At 38.5% G+C, this 18,951-nt stretch overlaps 2 protein-coding genes and 1 long non-coding RNA gene across 3 annotated transcripts; 2 read left to right on the forward strand and 1 right to left on the reverse strand.

Moving 5' to 3' along the window:
- Positions 1–724: 724 nt before the first annotated feature.
- On the forward strand, positions 725–3,031 carry LOC119724761. The gene is made up of 4 exons (XR_005270672.1): positions 725–891; positions 1,224–1,312; positions 1,438–1,473; positions 2,099–3,031. It is a non-coding gene; the product is annotated as an uncharacterized LOC119724761 (long non-coding RNA).
- Positions 3,032–3,544: 513 nt separating this feature from the next.
- Positions 3,545–11,442, forward strand: LOC119724759 (thioredoxin domain-containing protein 5-like). The gene is made up of 9 exons (XM_038195967.1): positions 3,545–3,762; positions 5,419–5,509; positions 6,011–6,172; positions 6,581–6,778; positions 6,904–6,990; positions 7,201–7,380; positions 7,899–7,975; positions 8,546–8,672; positions 9,483–11,442. Exons 1-9 carry the CDS (start codon positions 3,581–3,583, stop codon positions 9,615–9,617), a joined length of 1,239 nt encoding a protein of 412 aa, XP_038051895.1. The 5' UTR covers positions 3,545–3,580; the 3' UTR covers positions 9,618–11,442.
- Positions 10,743–18,604, reverse strand: LOC119724760. The gene is made up of 8 exons (XM_038195968.1): positions 18,406–18,604; positions 17,026–17,831; positions 15,947–16,003; positions 14,573–14,695; positions 13,951–14,073; positions 13,272–13,341; positions 12,238–12,361; positions 10,743–11,865 (listed from the first exon to the last, which is right to left on the reverse strand). Exons 2-7 carry the CDS (start codon positions 17,257–17,259, stop codon positions 12,294–12,296), a joined length of 675 nt encoding a protein of 224 aa, XP_038051896.1. The 5' UTR covers positions 17,260–17,831; positions 18,406–18,604; the 3' UTR covers positions 10,743–11,865; positions 12,238–12,293.
- Positions 18,605–18,951: the final 347 nt, after the last annotated feature.

Raw genomic sequence — 18,951 nt, forward strand, 5'->3', positions numbered from 1 at the left:
CTATCTTGATTTACGACTTCCTCAATCATAGAGGGCGCTTCAAAATATGCAGTGAATTATAATTTCAACCGTGGCTTTGTTAAAGAGGAAACGCAAAGCACTGTGGGTACTACTGTGATCACTACGCACATGGACCTAAATTCTTTACCCACGTGATGATAATACGCGTACAGAATGATGACCCCGGGTTAAATGAAATCTATCTAAAAGAGAGCTGAAAGAAACCGCCGTCGTTGATGGCGCTCTTTGCCCTTCGTATAGGCCTGGGGTGCAGGGTCAACCCTGCATTTTTATGTCACTGCTATCACTTAATACAACAATTCTTTTCGAGCCATATTGTGGTCACAATGCAATTCAATCCGTATAGACTTCATTAACCCCCAAATGACTGTAATTACTGGTCGGTCCAAGGCTAATCCAAGTCAGTTCGTGTTTCAAGTTTAAAAATAATTATCAAGTATTTTATTTCTTCACGTGAAATTAAACAAATTAACTTCAAATATTCCGACGACAAGGCACATTCTTTAATTGGGTATTTTAATTGTTCATTACAGAAACAGGGATATTCTTTTTTGTTTTAATTTGCAGTAAGATAAAATTTGGTAACAAAAGTACCGAACCCTTCTCAGCATACGGTAAAATATAAATGATAATAATGATGGTATCGGATGTTACATCTCTGTCGTCACGTTCTACATGGAGCGCATGCGCAGATGTGGTCAGATACCACGCCCAGCTCAAACTGCTGTACTTAGAAGTAGCACCTCGGGTAGATTTTATCATTCCTTTGCTTCTGCCTGTAAGCAGCCAGACGCACCAAGAAGCTCGTTCATCTGATTCTCAAGACGCTGGGAAGATTCGATTTCAATCTGAACTCGGACCTCGGAGCAAGTATGTTACTCAACGTTTCATGTATTAATGATCTATCCTGGCAACTGGCCTAAGTATAAATTCAATATTGGTGAAATAGACAAATAGATACAAGATTTTCTTAAAATTGCCGAATTTGGCAATATATACAGACAACGCTAGCACCAGTATTGTAAGACCGTAAGGAAAAAACTGTGAATGACATTTCCCCTTCCGCTGTACATGCATTTAATTCTCATAACGATTTGGGGGTTGTTCGTTGCCACCGTATGGAAGCGGATGGCTCTTTTTAATCTGTTCGTGGTCTTTTCTTCTTTCTACATTTTCCGTTCTTTCCCTTTTTAAAATTAAAGATCTCTTTCAAGGATGAAGATCTTCGTCTTCAGTGTGTTTATCGTCTTGTGCCTGAGCTTGGTCTCTGCGGCACCTTCACATCCCGAAGGTAAATAACAAGGAACATTCTTCCATTGAAAACGGGTAAATAAGTAGAAAATCCTCTGCATACTAGGACATACACGGATGAAAAATTCATCATAAAAATGGATGTCTTACCTTCTCTCCTCATAGATGTGTACAAGGAGGAAGTCCAAAGGGCCAGAGTTGGTAAGTTATTAATTAGTGTATAATTCCTGCACTTGTTCGTTCGTACTAACCTCTCCACCCAGCATAGCTAGTCGTCATTAACAACAACGACAAAAGCGACAACAAAGACACAAGGGTGGATCCGGGGGATGGGGGCCATGCTCCCCCCAAACGAACTCAATTTTTTAAAAGTGATGTCGCAATAAAGGCAGGCACTGCGTACACACCGTCTATTCCAAAAAAGAAAATTGGTTAAAGTGGTCAGAAATAATGCCTCAGATCTCACCACAGAGCATCTAGAATCCAAAACTTTTTTTCGGGGCCCTTAAGCGAAACCCTTGCCGGGATTTTTTTAAAACCACTTTTTGGGGGACCAAAATTTGTTTGCTCTCCCAAAAAATTGTGTTCTGGATCCGCCCTTGCAACGACGACAACGACAACGACAACAGTCAGACAGTCTAGGTACAAAGGTGGCTGTAGGCTGGCCCTGGGACCAGCAAATCTAAAACAGCACTTTGTCTAATTTTTCTTCCTTGCATCTTCACCCCCTACCCCCCCCCCCATATAATTTCGAAAAAAAAGTGCTCCGTCAAACTTAGCATCAGTACAACAAAATACTTTTTTTTTAATTATTTTTTTTACACAGTATTCTGCACCAGCCACAGCCAATGCACTCTTCCTGGTGCAAAATGCCTCTTTCACAAAGGCTACCCTGGGAAGTGCTACCCTCCAGCGATTGGATAACCCTTGAACTTTGAACCTTGAACTTGGAGAACAACGATACTCCGGTGTTGGCGGGTTTAAATTCGGTGTTTTGAGTTAAATCGTATGTCGTAGGTAAATTATCACTTTCATAATAAATAAGGAGGGCATTGTCGTCTGCATTTTATTGGGTGATTGGGCTCAACCCCATCCCCGTTTTAAAATGTGTTTACGGTATTAACTGTATAACGTCAAACCTGACCCCAAGGTGTGCGTATTACTCTGACGTCATGATGACGAAGGAATGGTTCGTGGCTACATGTAGCACCCAACAAAATATTATTATTTCGCACAGTGTAGTCACGAACTACGGAACAATAGTCTTTCGTTTGCTCTGAGCAATGCATTATTATGCCCATGCAAATTTAAAAAACCCATAAAACGTTTATTTTTAGAAGATGAGCATAATGTTGAATAAACTCCAAGGACGTACGTTAGAGGCTCCGTCAAACTCGTCCATTGAATATGTTGTTTCTATTTTTTCAGTAGCCATACGTTTTATGTGCAGCCCCAGAAACGCGCTTCAAATATGTCCTGCATATAATTATTTGTCGAGAACATGACATATTTTATGTAGATGAAGTCAATGGCAGCAGCCAACGAACGAAGGCTAGGCAACTTCAATATGTTAACATTATCATTCCAGTTCTAGAATTTAGATTTAGACCGATTGTTCAACTGTTAATTCTGGTTATGAATTTGTCAATTTTCTATCTCTATTATGCATGATTCAGTACTGGTTTTAGTTTAATCAATATGGTGATTTGAAGGGAAAAAACACGTTGGAAATAAAATTACGGTAATCCAGATAAGTTGACTACTATAGTTTGGGAAACATAATTTCTAAAATTTTGCTTTTCTTTTGGCGAGATAATTTATCGCTACAATAAACCCGGCTTGTGTATTTGAACAACACAACACACAATACGAACAAAGGAAAAGGAGATATGAACGTTACAATTATCTGTTCTTAATGATCACCCCCGTTCAATCCTGCTAAGCCATGCCCCTTTATACGTCCCAACTTGTTTGTGTTTGGCTGATGTGTTATTACCCCCCCCCCCCCTTAGGAAGCACAAATAGTCCCTGTTCTGAAACTTCTCACCGGCCAATGCCTAATATCAAAATTAAATCGATCACTCTCCATGGTTACCGGTGATCGATGAATATTGATTCCAGAAGAGCAAAATTAACACGTCATCCTTATCACAAAGTTGTGAAATAGCGCCCTCTTGCGATGACCAAATACTATTTCTTTGAGACTGGCCCCGTCAAAAAGCGTGGCTACTTATTATAGGTTAATCATGATACCAGTCTAGGTCCCAGTCTCAGTGCTGTCGCGCTGTCATTCGTCCAAGTTTTCATCATGGAGTTTCGCACGACAAGCGTGATGTCTCTACTTTTGCCGGTATTCCTTTCCGTTGTTTTGATGTCCTGCGTCTCGGCAGACAATGACGATCACGGTGAGGTCAAGAACGAATACAATGAGTTGATGTTCAATCATGCCATCGGGAAATCGGCGCATTTCATCATGTTTTTCGCTCCTTGGTAAGCTTCGAAATACATACTCAACTTTATTGTGGGGCGACTTGAACACATCATATACATTTACTGCGATAGAATAGAGGTAAAGTCGCCCCAGTTTGACTTAGGCCGACACAAATTTAATGACATTTTTACAAATTCACTGTATTTTGAATTTTTGTCTTATAATTTGAACCGATGTTGATTGTGGTTTCAAAAGTCACTCTGAATTATGGTTTGGGTAAAATTTTGTCAAATTTTGTTTGGCAGTTGACTCAAAAAGCAGTTGAATTGAAATATTTCCTGAGTGGGACTTTATTTAATATTTTTTATGCAGTGCCATTACTGCCAGCAGTGTGGCCATCCTTATGGCAGCCATATGATATAATGGATTTCAACTGCTATCGTTACGGCATGGCAGTCAACTGTCTGGTTCCCTGACCTTGTATTCAACGTCAGGATCTTTGGCTATACATGCTATAGTATTGGGAACCAGACTATCAACCGACATGACTGAATGGTTCTTGGATTATATTTCCCTATAAAAAAAAAATCCTCTAAAGCCACGGAATACAACGAAGAAAATGCAATCTACTAAAGTAAAGAACACTATTAAAAGAAAAAAAAATTGTAATTTTTGAGTTAAAACTCAAATCATTATTTAGATAATAAGAAAAAAAAAGAAACTGCAGCAAATGCCTGACATTAATGTGTGTGTTTATTTGTAACAAGATTGCCAAGAATCAACTTTCACTGCAGTGATAGACTTGTTTGGCCTGGTTGAATAAAGTATTAAAAAAAATTCCTTTTAACTGGCAAAATGTACACCTGTGGTTCAGCTGTGTGCAAACGTCAATAAATCAAAGCGTATAAGGCAAAGTGAAAGCCAATCAGTTGCTATGGTTATCTTGGCGTCTGTGGTATTTTATTGATCCATAAATGAAATCGTGAACAGCGCATCTGTCTCAAAAAGTCAGAGCAAACAGGAGTAAAGTGTATGCGCATAATTAAATTTGTATCGGTGCATACTTCATACAATCATTACTACATGTATATTGAAAAAGGTTTCAGACTTCTGCAGATATGTGAAATGTTATTAATCTTGCTTCAGGACTTAAAACTATGTAATAAAAAAATGTTTAAAAGTTTAAAAAAGAAAAAGGACACATTGTTCATATTTTTATTTCTATTGATTTTTTTATTTGCATTTCATTTGCATTTTATTTGAAATATGCTCAGCCTTTGGCTGTCCAATCAGATGATGACATGCAGGCATTATTTGCATATATGTAAATTGCAAGTCCACGTGTAACTCCAGATTTGAGCTAAGAGCAGTTGTAGTAATATGTAAAACCTCTGTTGGGAAGTGGGTTAGCAATTTTGGGAAAGGGGCTCTTCCTAAATATTTAATCGTTGTCAGATATCCTAGGTGAGCTGGCATTGAAATCTTAATCATTATCAAGGTACTAGACAAAAACTGTTTTCCTGTTCACTTATGGCACAATTTGTTTTTTTAATTTGAAGGTTTTTTTTTAAAGTTTGAATAACTCTGTAATAAATTATTGAGGATTTTGATTTAAAGATTATATTATTTCTGAATCTGAATGGAATTATCCCCAAAAATATCCTGTCGTGTTTCCATTAACTTTATGCTGCTGATTTTGTGTTTGTTCATTCTAGGTGTGGACATTGCAAGAAGTTAGCGCCAGTATGGGATCAACTTGCTGAGCGTTTTAATACAGATGAATCTGTGCCAGCCACTTATGCAAAGGTATCGATTTTTTTCTTTCAGTTTCTGTGACGAAGAAGCTCAATTAAATATTGGACTAAATTCCTTCATTTTGGGTTGAACAAAGAGTATTGAGTGATGTTATTTTCCATTCTGTGAATGCGGTATCCATCCCTGTATTTCAGTTCTCCCAATTCCATTCTATTGACAATTCCCTTAAGATTTTCCTCACATTTCTCCACAATTCTCCAAGATGAGACACAAACTGGGCAAAAATTAACCAGCACTGCTGATCTTAAGCCATTACCTACTGTGCATAAGACATTATGAAACCTCGTGACTTTGCATTGCAAACCTTTCTTTAATTGCATACATTTACATAATTTTGGCAGTTTTTCACCCCTGTAAATTCTTTCTTAGTACGGTATGCTGCTTTTTCTTTTCCACTTTCCAGTACTGTTGTAGAAGACAAAAAGTTTCAGAAAGAGCAAAATAATCTCCATCATTTAATTTGTTTTCATTTTGGATAATTTTCCTAAATAGGTTGACTGTATCAAGGAGACCAAGGTTTGCCACGAGAACGATGTCAAGGGATACCCAACTCTCAAGTTCTTCAACCCAGGCAAGCAGCCGGCCAAATACACCGGCAAACGAGACTTTGAAAATCTGGAGAGGTTCATGCTTGAACAACTTGACAAGAAGAAGGTGAAATAATTATGCGAATGGACTTGAAACATAACGACATAACACTTTGTTTTCTTGTGCACTTCCTTATGAGAACGACGTGGCACTCATTTCCAGTAAAAAGTGTCAACAAAGCATGACATCATTCATTTTGACTTTTAGTTTTAGGAGAGATTTTATTCCAGTTGTGAAGTGAAAATTTTCTCAGACCATCTGCAAGTTGATGTTCTACACATGTTACAAGTTTGAAGTTGATCAGAATTATAAAGAGTCCAAAGTGCGGTCCAGAATGAAAACATGTACAAAATGTGAAAGAAAAAGGAAAAAAATAATCGCAACGAAAATAAGAGCTGTTCTTAACTGAAATATGAAACAGCCAAAAAACTTCCGTACAGAAACTAGAAATGTTTCCAATTTTTGGCTTTTTAGGAGAGTGTTCCCCAACCTCCGGAGGCCAAACATGGACTCTACGAGCTGACGGAAGACAACTTCAAGGGGCACATTACCGAGGGTGACCACTTTGTCGAATTTTACGCCCCCTGGTGCGGACACTGCAAGAGATTGGCGGAGCCATGGCAACAGCTCGCAGAAGGGTTCTCACACAACGAAGCCATCACGATAGCAAAGGTGGTTGATTCCTCTTCAGATTTCAAAAACCAAAAATTAAAAAGACCAAAACTGTGTCGTGTAGATGTATGTTGAATTATGAAAAGAGGCATTGCAATTTTGACGCCAAATTTCATCCCCGACAGATTGACTGTACAGCACATAGACAGGTCTGCAGGGAACACAACGTAAACAACTTCCCAACACTCAAGTACTTCAGGGACGGCAAGGAGGTGAGTCCGCTGCAGACACCCCCCCCCCCCCCCCTCCAACCCAGCCAGCCACTTCTTAAATCAGGGGAAAGCTTGAAAATGAGCTTTCATTTTTCCAGTCGGGGAAAACTCAAGAGAATTTGGGAAAACACACACAAACAAGGGAAGAGTCTGAAGCTCCACCCATTCAAGAGTTGAAAAATAACATCAACGAATCTGATTGGTTAACAGATTGACACCTACAAAGGTGGGCGTGACCACAAATCCCTGAAGGAGTATGTCACCAGCAAGATGGCTCCGCCCAGCACCGAAGCCCCGCCCACTCAAGACATCAAGAAGGAAGAAAAGAAAGTGGAGGAGAAGAAGATAATGGACGGGCCGGCGGGGCAGACTGAGCCTCGGGAATCTAAGGTACCCATTGTCGGTATTTGTTTATGCAGAGAGGAGTCTGGGTGTTGTACAAATTTTGGACACCTTACTCTGACTTTGGACGCATTGATTTATCAATTATTTCCAGTTGTAGTCAAGTCTATAACAGGTCCTCTAAGTCCTCACAAATCCATTACAAGTCCTCACAAATCCACCACAAGTCCTTACAAGTCCACTACAAGTCCTCACAAGTCCACCACAAGTCCTTACAAGTCCAGACAAGTCCCCCAAGTTGTCACAAATCCATCGCAAGTCCCCACAAGTCCTTTAAGTCCTCACAAATCCATTACAAGTCCTCACTAGTCCACCACAAGTCCTTACAAGTCAAGACAAGTCCCCCAAATTGTCACAAATCCACTGCAAGTCCCCACAAGTCCTCTAGGTCCTCACAAATCCATCACAAGTCCTCACAAGACCCAGCAAGTCTCCTAAGTCCACACAAGTTCTGAATACCCCACAAACTCACAAAACTCCTGGCTAATTTTAAATTTTCCTTTCAGGTCGTCATATTAACTGAAGATAGTTTTCCAGAGGGCATCTCGAAAGGCCTCACATTTGTCAAATTCTTCGCACCTTGGTAAGTCCAAGTTATAAAATGCGTCCTCCCTCCTTTGCTCTGCATTAAGAAGTAAAACAAGTTAGAGGATGGCCACAGTTTCTTCTAAGGCCGCATCCAAATCTCTCGTCTAGGGTTATGGCTAGGTCCTTGTCCATGGCAACTATGTGAGAACAAACCGACAATAGACATAGCCGTAGCTCTGGAGGCCCGTTTCAGACATGGCCTAACTCTGAACACCCCTGAGGAACACTGCCCTCTTGTGATTAATTTTTGACCGTGACCCCTCTTCATAACCTCCTTCATTCCAAACTTTACCGTCGCCCTCCTGTATCCCTCTAGTGATTCATTTCAGATGAATGATGATGATGACCACTATGTTTTAAAAGGTTTTTGTAGGATTGAGGAAGGTAGAGCCCAGCCTCTGTTTACTTTACACTGGGCTTAATGCACCTTGAAACTTGGCAGGTACAAAGAGTGTGCCATTGGGTTCCTGCACAGTGGAGGATTTTGAAGGATTCAGGAAGGCTCTTAGCAAAACTGCTTGTAGAGTTAGAAATGAATGTCTGGTTTCCTGTCCTCTTTTTGCAGGTGTGGTCACTGCAAGAAACTAGCTCCCACCTTTGAAGACTTGGCTCGGAAAGTCGAGGACAAGCCAGGCCTTACAGCGGCCAAGGTGGATTGCACGGTGCACAAAACCACCTGTAGTAAACATGAGGTAAATAACACCTGTTCAAGACTTATTTTCAGAGTCGTGCCAAACCAAATAGTATAAGGAGCTACTTGGGTTGCCCCAAATAGGTATTGGATTTAGACAGGTGATCTCCATGTATTTATTTTCTGTCGACTGGACTCTGGAGATATTCCAGACTGCAACAGTCAATTCAGTGACTGAGATAATGTTTATTCCCCTGGATGGGATGCCAGTCCCTTGCAGGTTATTCCGCAGCTAATGCCGGTACCCATTTATACTCCTGGGTGGAGAGAGGCAAGATGGGTGAAGTGGCTTGCCCAAGGACACAACATGTGGTCAGCAGCTGGAATTGAACCTAAGACCCCTGATTTGTCATGAATCCTGACTAAAGCCCTGTGTACCTTGAGGCAACCTGATAAAGTGGCTTCCCAAGGGACACAAGTGACCTGAAGCTGGATTCGAACCGCGAACCCTTTAAGCATGAAATAGAAACCCTAATCAAATCCCCTGATAATAATAAATAATTTATGCATATATGCGCATCGCAATTATTATCCCTGTTCATCAGGAATGAGACCCTGCAGCAGCTCAAGATCATCGCAATCTGGTCTCTACCTTCACAGGTACCCATTTATACTCCTGGGAGGAAAGAGTCAATCGTAGTAAAGTGTCTTGCCCAAGACCACAAGCACCATGTTCCCCGTCAGGATTCGAACCATGTACCACGACACACCAGTCGAACAACGTAACCATTGGACCACAGCACTCTTGTGGTCAACAAAATATGATTGTCAAAAAGTGAAACTCCATTTTTCCTCTTTTTTTTATTTACAGGTTAAAGGTTACCCCACCCTGATGTTATTTAAGAATGGCAATTTTGTGGAGAAATACAGCGGAAGTCGCTCTCTGGACGATATGTATTCCTACATGCTCCGTAAACTCAAAGAATCGCAGAAGGAGGAGTTGTAAGACATCCTTCACAGTCGCTAATCATGGTTTTATTCTTAAAAGTAGTGGCCAGATATTTTTCTCTTGTGAAAAGATGCAACTGAATGTGAGAGTGATAAAATCAAATGTCCAAAATTAAAGGCTGAAGTCACTTTAATAGCCCATTCAAAATCAATTTGCCAACTTAACCAGTTCAAGTCGGAGGACGTGTATACACGCAAAGGTTTTGCAATACATGTAATTGGAACAGATGATAGATAAACACGCAAGGAGAGAGGCCGGAAATATCTGTCAGCGACCCACTCGCAAGCGAGGCAGGAAATATCAGGGTGTGCTACCTGCAGATGATGGCCTGAAACCGCGGCATCAATCTTTATGAAAAACAATTCTGCGCATGGGTCCGGTCGATGTCAAAATAATCCCGGCACAAACTGGTTAAATTTGCACAACAGAAAATACCGAAGTGAAAATGTTCATGTGATCAAGTTTGCTGTGGGGAAAAAAAATTACTGTTGATAGTATTAAACAGCTTCCATCTGAAGTAAGCTTCTTATCTTTTACCAAACACAATTTGTTGGCCTAAAGGCACAATTTGTAAGTCGTAATTTGTCAAGCATTACTCAAACTTGTATAAGGTTTTTACCTTTTGATAGATATGTGCACATATTTTCAAGTGTTTATAATCAAAATATTGCATTTTATGGAAGGAATGTTGCATCCTGTCTTCTTTTTTTCAATATAATCCCAATGAAGGTAAATCGTGGCAACAATTTTGAAAGGACATGAATCTGGGACTGAGAAACATTTCCACTTATGTCGGAAAATACTTTGAAAATGCACTCAACTCTCCATAGACTTTGTACACAACCAAAGTGGCGTCTGGATATTACATTCTTTCCATTTCATTTTTGGCACTGATTTGTACTTCAGCTTGCCAAGTTTAGTTCTTGAAAGTTGTATTAAAGTGCAATAACTCAAAACTAAGTAACAATTGCGCCCTTATAACATTCATTTTCATCGTTTCAGTTGTATCTTTTGGGACTTTTAAAGTTTGAAGATTAGTTTAGGTGTATTTTTTTTTAGATTTGATTTATTTCAGAATCCAAAAATAATATTTTGTAATAATTATGATTATTCAGATTTTCGTTTCCACAAGTGCCTTACCAAGATCTTGTTTAATACATACATGGTGTGCAAGATTTTGTCTAGTTTTATAAGAGGTTTTTACTCTTTTTTGGGAAAGGTTATTCGTCATAGAAGTTTCAATTTTAAACATTCCAATATTTCTTGAAACCCGTCAATACAGCGCACAAGGATGGACATCATGCTTGTTTCTAAGTATCAAAACAAAACTGTACTCTGTCATATTTCAAGGTCGACTCATGTTATTGTATTTTTAGGAGCAGACAGTACATATTATTGCAGTTTTGTAAGGAAACGTCAATACATTCTAGAAAATAAGCTCGTTCCTTTTCCAAGAAACAAATTATGAGTTATAAAATATTGAAAACAGTACTCACCGTTACAATTGTTTTCACAAATATGAATTGGATCGAACTACATTTTCATGATCACATTTTTGTGTGCACTTGTAATTTTAACAGAGTATATATCTCCTTTTACATTTCCAAATACTTGGTGTTTCATATGCTCTAAAAAGTATTGTTCATGTACTTAAAAAGTATGATTATATCTGAACTTGTGATAATCTAAATCACAAGGAATATATACACCATATTATTTGTCAAAAACATTTATACTTTTACACTGTTTACAAATATTTTCCTAGTCTGTTTAGTCTGTCTATTACACATCAGAAAAATAAATTTACAGCAATCAGATAGAATCAGAGCAAGCTAAAATGAGTATTTTTGTTGGTCTTCACTTTGTTACTACATTATTGTGTTATTTATTTTAATAAGGGTCCCAAGTAAAAAAAACAACAAATGACAAAAAATCAAAAATGTAAAAAGCTTCACAAGTTGACTACATGTTTAATATTAAGATAAAGTTTTAAGACATTTTTTTCGTTGACGAGGAAAAGAATTACTTAGTTGTTGCATCCGTATTTCGCTCGAGGTAAAAGTACACGAGTCTTTTAATTTTTAAAATCGATAAATAGTGGCCCTTTGAAGTGAAAAAGGGAGGTATTTCTTGATTAGATGTGCATTTGAATTAATTTTGATTTGATGGTAAAGCAAGAGATCACTAATTTGTCTTCCTTTGAACAGTTGAAATGGGTTGTTGGTCTTGTCTAATATTTACATTAGGCCATAAAAAAAGTGTCCGGTTTCTGGTATGGAGCTTGCCCAAAAAGTGGTGCGGCGACGCGGCTTTTTTCTTTTTTTTTACCTGATTTTTTGCTTCAAATGTCGGCTGATGACTGCAAATGGTTCCCAACTAAACTTAGTGCAAATATATGGGAGTCCAGAGAGGCCACATAAAGCTTATTCACGACCATAACCCCACCTAAAAACACGTTAAAATTGTGAAGCAGCAGAATTCCATCAAACCAGTGAGTTTGGCGGTTTTGAGACATCATCTTTCACTGAAAAAAAAAACTTTTTCATTTTGCCGACGCGCATGGCTACGGCGACGCGCGCGCATACCAGAAACCGGAGACTTTTTTTTTTTGGCCTTACATAAATGATCCAACTTGCTGCATCCGAATCGCCGATTTCCACTAACATTTTTCTCTCAAAGAAACTTGAAGCTTTCGTCGTTGAAATCGAGATTTTGGAGTTGGATATCGCCTCGTGTGGCTCCTGCAGAAAAAAAAAGTGAATTTCATGTGAGCCATCATTTTTTTTATAAACAATACGAAAATACTACTGGTTTTGTCAATGACCTGAAATAACAAATGTTTAATGTTGCGCATGCGCTCAGTCCACACGCGGATTGCGCGCGGCAAATAAAAACGTAAACAAACATGGCCGACAGAAAAGTATGGATCGACTTTTGCAGTAAAAGATGTTTCACCAAATCAAGTTTCTAGCGCTTCGTGGAATATACAACCAAATAGGAATGGAAGCAGTTACGTTTAGGCTAAACTGTGAAAGGTATGAAAGTGTGGAGTGACCGACTTTAGGATAATAAATGTGATTTTCCTTGACGGGGCAAAAGCACGTGCGAAGTGCAAATTGTAAACACACGTACACGTACGTACACGTGCATGTTGCCCACGAAAAGCGTGGACCAACGGACGTGCAGTATAACACTACAACAACACAACTTGAAGTCCGTCCGTGCAAGAGAATTTTGCTGGAAGACTGGGAAATGCAGTACGTGGCTTTCATTTGGGATCAACATCTTGGATTTGGAATAATTTTGGAGACGGAACAGGGCCCAAGAAGTCAAGAATTCAAGGTGAGTACATTAAATTAAGTTCTCAAATGTTGGGAGAGTTTAATACTAATAATAGGCCTAATTATTTTTCGCTGGATTAGAAATTTTATACAAAAATATAAAATAATTTTTTGAATTTGTCCACATGAATATTCGCCTCTATAGACGCCTAGTGTTTTTATTCAGTGTTGTAGTACCAGGATATGAACCTTCATGCGAAAAAAAGTTGGGGAAAAAAACATTTACAATCTCGTAGACAAGTCTTGAAAAAATTGCTTCATCGAATCGGAATGGCAGAGCTAGACGAATGGGGGCGCTATTCATTTTTACCTGCATTTGGTGCCGGTAGTGGCCTCATCGCGGGTCGGTTCCCGTATGGATAGGGAATCAACGGAATAACCTACGGTTAAAAGAAAACATATATTGAACATTCAAGTTTGAAATATTTTGAATCGTATTTATAATGGTTTGAATGTCAGTTAAATTATGTCAACAGTAATTGACATTTTCCAATGTCATTGCAAATATCATAGAGCCTATAACATATACCGAGCCGCACCAGCACTTTGTCTGGCACTTTTAAAAAAAAAAAACAATCCCTTCAAATCTACATTCTCCAACCATCTACCCTTAGCCTCTCCCAACCCCCGTAAAAAAACACCCCCAAAGAAAACCCTAAAGCCAAATGAACCCCACTCCCCCAAAAATACCCCACCCAAAAACCCACGAAAATCCAAAATGACACCCCCCCCCAAAAAAAAATCAAAACCAAAGCTTGAAAGAACCCATCAAACTAGACATAAAAAAACCTTAAATAAAACAAAACACCACAACTAAAAAGCACACATAAAGAAATAAACAAACAACAAAAAACCTTTAAAAAAAAACAATTTAAACACCACAACTAAAAAGCACGCATAAAGAAATAAACAAACAAACAAACAAACAAAAACAAGTCAAAGACTAAACAATAGAAGAGAAAACAGGAAAATCACACATTCCGACCCACCTGCTCTTTGGACTTGGCTACTTTAGTATTGAGACTCACGCTAACGATAGCTGCCGTTAGAGCAAGGAAGAAGAACACCAAACCCGTGGCTGAGAGCAGATTGTTAAAGGTCAAGCAAAGAGCCTAAAAAAATTGAAAGGGAAAAGGAGTATGAATTTGATATATATTATGAAAATTTTTCACTTTGAAAGTCAGGCATAGAGGCAAGCAAGGAAAGGGAAACAACAGTTGATGTGTTAAAAAAAATATGTAAATTTAAAAACAAAAAGTTCACTTATAAGTTTAAAACTGCAAGAATAGTTTCACGCGAAGATTAATACTAAATCGCACTTAACCCGAAGTTGGCAGAATATATGTGTTTATTACCTGTAGTTGTCGTTCAGTAGACCAGTTTTTTGTGTCAGAATTTTGGGTTTTTTTAATTAATGTAAAACCTCGTGTTTTTCATTTATTAAGCAGTTACAATTTTTGAAGTCTTTTCTTAAGGGGAGTCTTATTTCAACTTAAATAAATAAATAAACACATTTTTGAGGGTGGACAGAATCAATCAATATGAAATATACAATAATTAAATCCAGAAGATTTTACGCAACATGAAGCGTCTTGAAAAAAAAAATCTTACCGGACAGGTTTTGGTCGCATCTGCGCATGTCGTCAATTCCTGAAGAACCGACAGAGTGTGGATGGTAAGGAGCGCCGTGCCGGACAAAATATTGAGAATAGACATCATGTGATAGCAGGAGAGCTGAAAATATGGAAACATAATTAATGACAAAACAAGGGAAACATTATACCTGTTATTGGTATCTTTGGGAGACTGGCTGTCATCATTAGTTATACCTTAGGGAGACACCGGGCATTAGGGAGACATTTTAATGTCTCTCTAATGCCACAGCTCCTATTTAGAGGCAAAATGTTAATGTTGCAAACAGGCTAGATCGCCGATTGCTCGTGGTCCAAAACATAAATACGTGTACATGTATACCGAAATTTGTGGGGTAGGATATAAATTGGGGTTAGCTGACATTAAAAATGGAAAAAAATATTGTGCACAGGTTTATGGGAATGTCTCCCAAATGACCAATTTTCCGCAATAATAATCCATGCATTTAATTATAATATTGAAAGAGATGAATTACAGTTATAAGTGAATAAATAGTTATATATGGGCCTGTCTAGAGTAAATAAAAAATGGCAACGCCAGCTGCTTAATTGTTGAATAATTATTAATTTCTCAGAATGGAGGCCTATAAGTAAGCCATGATTGCATTCGTGGGTAATTAGCTCTGCGGCTATCTAAAAAAAAACCAAATAACCCAAAATGGTCTTTTCCCCAGATAAAACAGTCGTATAGCTTGCAGAAATCTGTTTAGATAATTTTCGGTGTAATCGTGTATTTTGGACTTCCCTTTGCCGCATTGTAGTCGATATCATTAACGTGGTATCTCCCATGACTCTATTGAAATAGATCTGAAGTGGTGCCAGGTTACAGAATGTTTGATTTTCGTTGGATAAATAAAACGTGCCTGAGTAACACACAGTGTGTATACCAATCAATTGGCCTAAGGTTCTCATCTTTAACCTGGAAACGCGGGCATGAAGCATAAATTCATAATTTCTAACAATATTGTTGTCTATAGATATCAAGTACACACCCTTCCCCTCTAAAACCTGGGCAACCGGTACCGGTACTTTACTCTGTTCATATCAATGAGTCAGTGTAACAGATTGACGCCTAAGGTACAAGTAATGCAAACGGGTAGGGTGTTGACTAACCAGTGGTGTTGACTATTTAACACCAGTGTTGAAAAAGTAACACCACTGTTACAAATGTAACACCAGTGGTGTTACTCCCATTCTTCATGATTCCGAGTGCATGAGTTGTTCTCTACTCGTACACAAAGACAATATGCTGTAAACCAAACACTGCAGCCATGTTTTGTAAAGTTTTATTGTTGGCTGGTTAATTAAAATGTTGTTATTGTACAGGACTTACCGGGCACTGTTCTTTATTAGCTCCGGCGTATATTCCCATCACGCCTGACAGCAAAACCTTTAAAAACAGGGAAGAAAAGTACTCCAGTCTCATGAACGGGCTTTTTTCTAAAGATTTTTTTTATGAAGTTGGGAACTGATGATATTTTAATGCCGGCTGCTTGTTTGTGGTGACAATGGATAGATCAGGACTCTATTATTAAAATCCATGCCACACCGGGATCCTGTGACAAAGACACATGCTATTTTGGGAGGGTCGGGCATATGCTCTTGACTTATGCACTGCACTTGTGGCTCGGTGGCCGTGGGTTAATAAAAAAATAAAAATTAAAAATAAAAATAAAAAATTAAAAAAATATATATATTTTTTAATGCAGGCTTCTATAGACGTTAGAAAACAGCGTGAAGATACTTCATTCTTCTTTTTTTCATATAAAATAATATACCATCTGTTTAGCCGGGTCATACTGTATGCACCTTCAATTTGTCATTGTTAAAGATTGAATGTCATTGCTTAATTATCTTGTAACAGTTATCCTGCATTGGTATTCGTGCATGAGAACCAGATGCATTTATATCACAGAGCGGTCCATTTTTATCTTACTTTCTTCCCAAGGAATTCAAATTTGAATTCAACCTTTTATTAGATACTATAGGTTTTCCCGGCTATTTTAACACTTGTATCACACGAATTCCCTATATCGATAAGTCCAAAGATTGGGCACATTTTTAATCGTAACGTTTTAAGTCACCAGAGACGAAATGTAACGACAAGAACATTAAAACGAATGACAAAAAACGAATTTCCTTTTTCAATTCAACGCCGATTGCTTCACGAGACGAATTTCAAAGATTTTGGACGAATCAGAATGCTAACAATTTGAATTATACTGAACCTTAAATGAAATCTAGTGGTGGCTTTTTGAAATTCAAATTGAGAATTGAGCTTGGCGATGTTCGGGGACGAAATTTAAGTATCGATATAGGGAATCGTGTGATACAAGTGTTAAAATAGCCGGGAAAACCTATATTGTGAGAGGGTTTTGTACATTAAATGAAATGAAAATATTGAAATCTCACCATTGCTCCCACCCATATTCCAGCTGCGATGTACCCATAATGACACTTGTACAGAAAAGCTGCCACGCCCAACGCAACACACGGCATCGCCATCAGGAACTGAGCCACGCCCAGTATCTTGACGGCGTCTGCCATGGCATCAATGACCCCACTCAGGTGGCCCTGCCGCTGCCCTGAATGTGGCATCATGACGAACACCGGCGGCTGGCCGCGGGGTAGGGCGTCGACGTTCATGATTGTCTCTGAACTTGCTACTAGCTCTTGGAACTTGTTGCTATCCTTGGAACTTGTTGCTATCCTTGGAACTTGTCGCTATCTCTTGGAACTTGTTGCTATCCTTAGAACTTGTTGGTATCTGTTGGAACTTGTTGTCATCCCTTGGAACTGATATCTCTTGAACTTGCCAATCCTCGGATCTTTTTACTGTAATTTTGAACTTACTATCGCTTGGAACTTCTTACTATCTCTTGGAACTTCTTACTATCTCTTGAAACTTATCTCTTGGACCTTAGTATCTCTTGGAACCGCTTGCTATTTCTTGAAAGTCACTATCTCTTTGAACTTACTATCTTTTGGAACTTGCAACTTCTTGCTATCTCTTGAATCTTGTTACTATCTCTTGGTACTTGTTACTAACGCTTGAGTTTTTTCCTGAACTTGTGGTTTGGATCCCATTTATAGTTCAAGCGCTATAGGTTCCAGTTTTTAATGAAGTTCAGGTGTTGGCAATAACGTATGAATGATCTTGTGGATTTGCTATAAAAGTGGTGGTGGACATCAATATATTTCCTGTAGTGATGTGTTACCTGTTAGAAAATAATTAAAACAAGTTACCAACTTTGTTATGTCTTCATTATAACAGCAAAATGTAGATGAGACTTAAAGGTTTGCATGGTGGACTTGATCATTGAAGGGGAGGTTTGCGGTAACACCATGTGAATGATATCTCTTTGTGAGTTGTGTGGTTCTGAGAAAGAACCAGTTTGTTTAACTCGACGTTTTGAACTGTAGGCGCTGTTCGTCATCAGGAGACAAAAAAATGTAGCTAAAAAAATGTTATATGAGAGGGCCAAATTCCCGCCAATAATAAATCCTTTGTTCAAGTTTTGAAATTTCTTGGGGTTTTAGTTTGGGACCTCTGTCCTAGTTTCTTCCAAGTTCCAACCATTAGATAGTATTCGATGTTGCAACTATCCCACTAGGAAAAACGTTGACCATAGAACAATATTTTCATACACCAAATTCACCGCGAAGAGAAACGTTGTTTCTATATTTGGAGTATTATACAAAGTGCAATACGCTAGCTCTCGTCATTTTTGAGAGCAGTGAAGAATGGATTTAATATTTCAATACCTCATATCTAGAAATATTGAAACCTACCTTTTCATTTTAAAACTGTGAAGTCGTCATCTCATCGTCATATAGTACAGTCCAGCACGTGGAAACCGAAAAAGACTCCCTTTTTCATTTTATGTTCAGTAGTTTTCCGACTCGGTGAAGAATGAAGTGAATAATATCAGAAAATTACCCCCTCGGCGATTGTTGATGATAGAAGAAATTTAGTTAATGATTTAATGGAATTGCACGAAATGCTATGACAACGTTTGCTTACGTGATAACAATAATATGGTACCATTCGAGTACTGTTTCATGTCGTAGATTGTTCAAAAATCTGTTTGGACAATGCTTGCTAGATTTATAACTTTTTAGAAACAGGTTGGCTCGAGTTTTTGCGGTAGTTTTGTTTGTTTTATATTAAGGTGAATCAAAGTAACTGTAGCTCCTTGAAAGTAGTGTTGCGACGACTTCAATATGAAAATTTGAAAATGATTCAAATTGCATGCAACAGCCGCCTGGTGTCGTCTATTCCACTAATGGTGTTTTTCAATCCAAAGTCCAGTTTGCGTTCGTCGCTTAGGACGTGAT

This window comes from Patiria miniata, unplaced genomic scaffold, assembly GCF_015706575.1.
Source record: "Patiria miniata isolate m_02_andy unplaced genomic scaffold, ASM1570657v1 HiC_scaffold_18, whole genome shotgun sequence".
In the NCBI taxonomy this organism is placed as follows: domain Eukaryota; kingdom Metazoa; phylum Echinodermata; class Asteroidea; order Valvatida; family Asterinidae; genus Patiria; species Patiria miniata.

Coding starts and splice junctions, on each gene's coding strand:
- LOC119724759 (XM_038195967.1), top strand. CDS start 3,581: ATGGAGTTTCGCACGACAAGCGTGATGTCTCTACTTTTGCCGGTATTC. Junction 6,173..6,580: donor AACAACTTGACAAGAAGAAG/GTGAAATAATTA, acceptor TTGGCTTTTTAG/GAGAGTGTTCCCCAACCTCC. Junction 6,991..7,200: donor ACTTCAGGGACGGCAAGGAG/GTGAGTCCGCTG, acceptor ATTGGTTAACAG/ATTGACACCTACAAAGGTGG.
- LOC119724760 (XM_038195968.1), bottom strand. CDS start 17,259: ATGAACGTCGACGCCCTACCCCGCGGCCAGCCGCCGGTGTTCGTCATG. Junction 13,342..13,950: donor TAGCCAAGTCCAAAGAGCAG/GTGGGTCGGAAT, acceptor TTTTAACCGTAG/GTTATTCCGTTGATTCCCTA. Junction 12,362..13,271: donor ACTACCGGCACCAAATGCAG/GTAAAAATGAAT, acceptor TTTTTTCTGCAG/GAGCCACACGAGGCGATATC.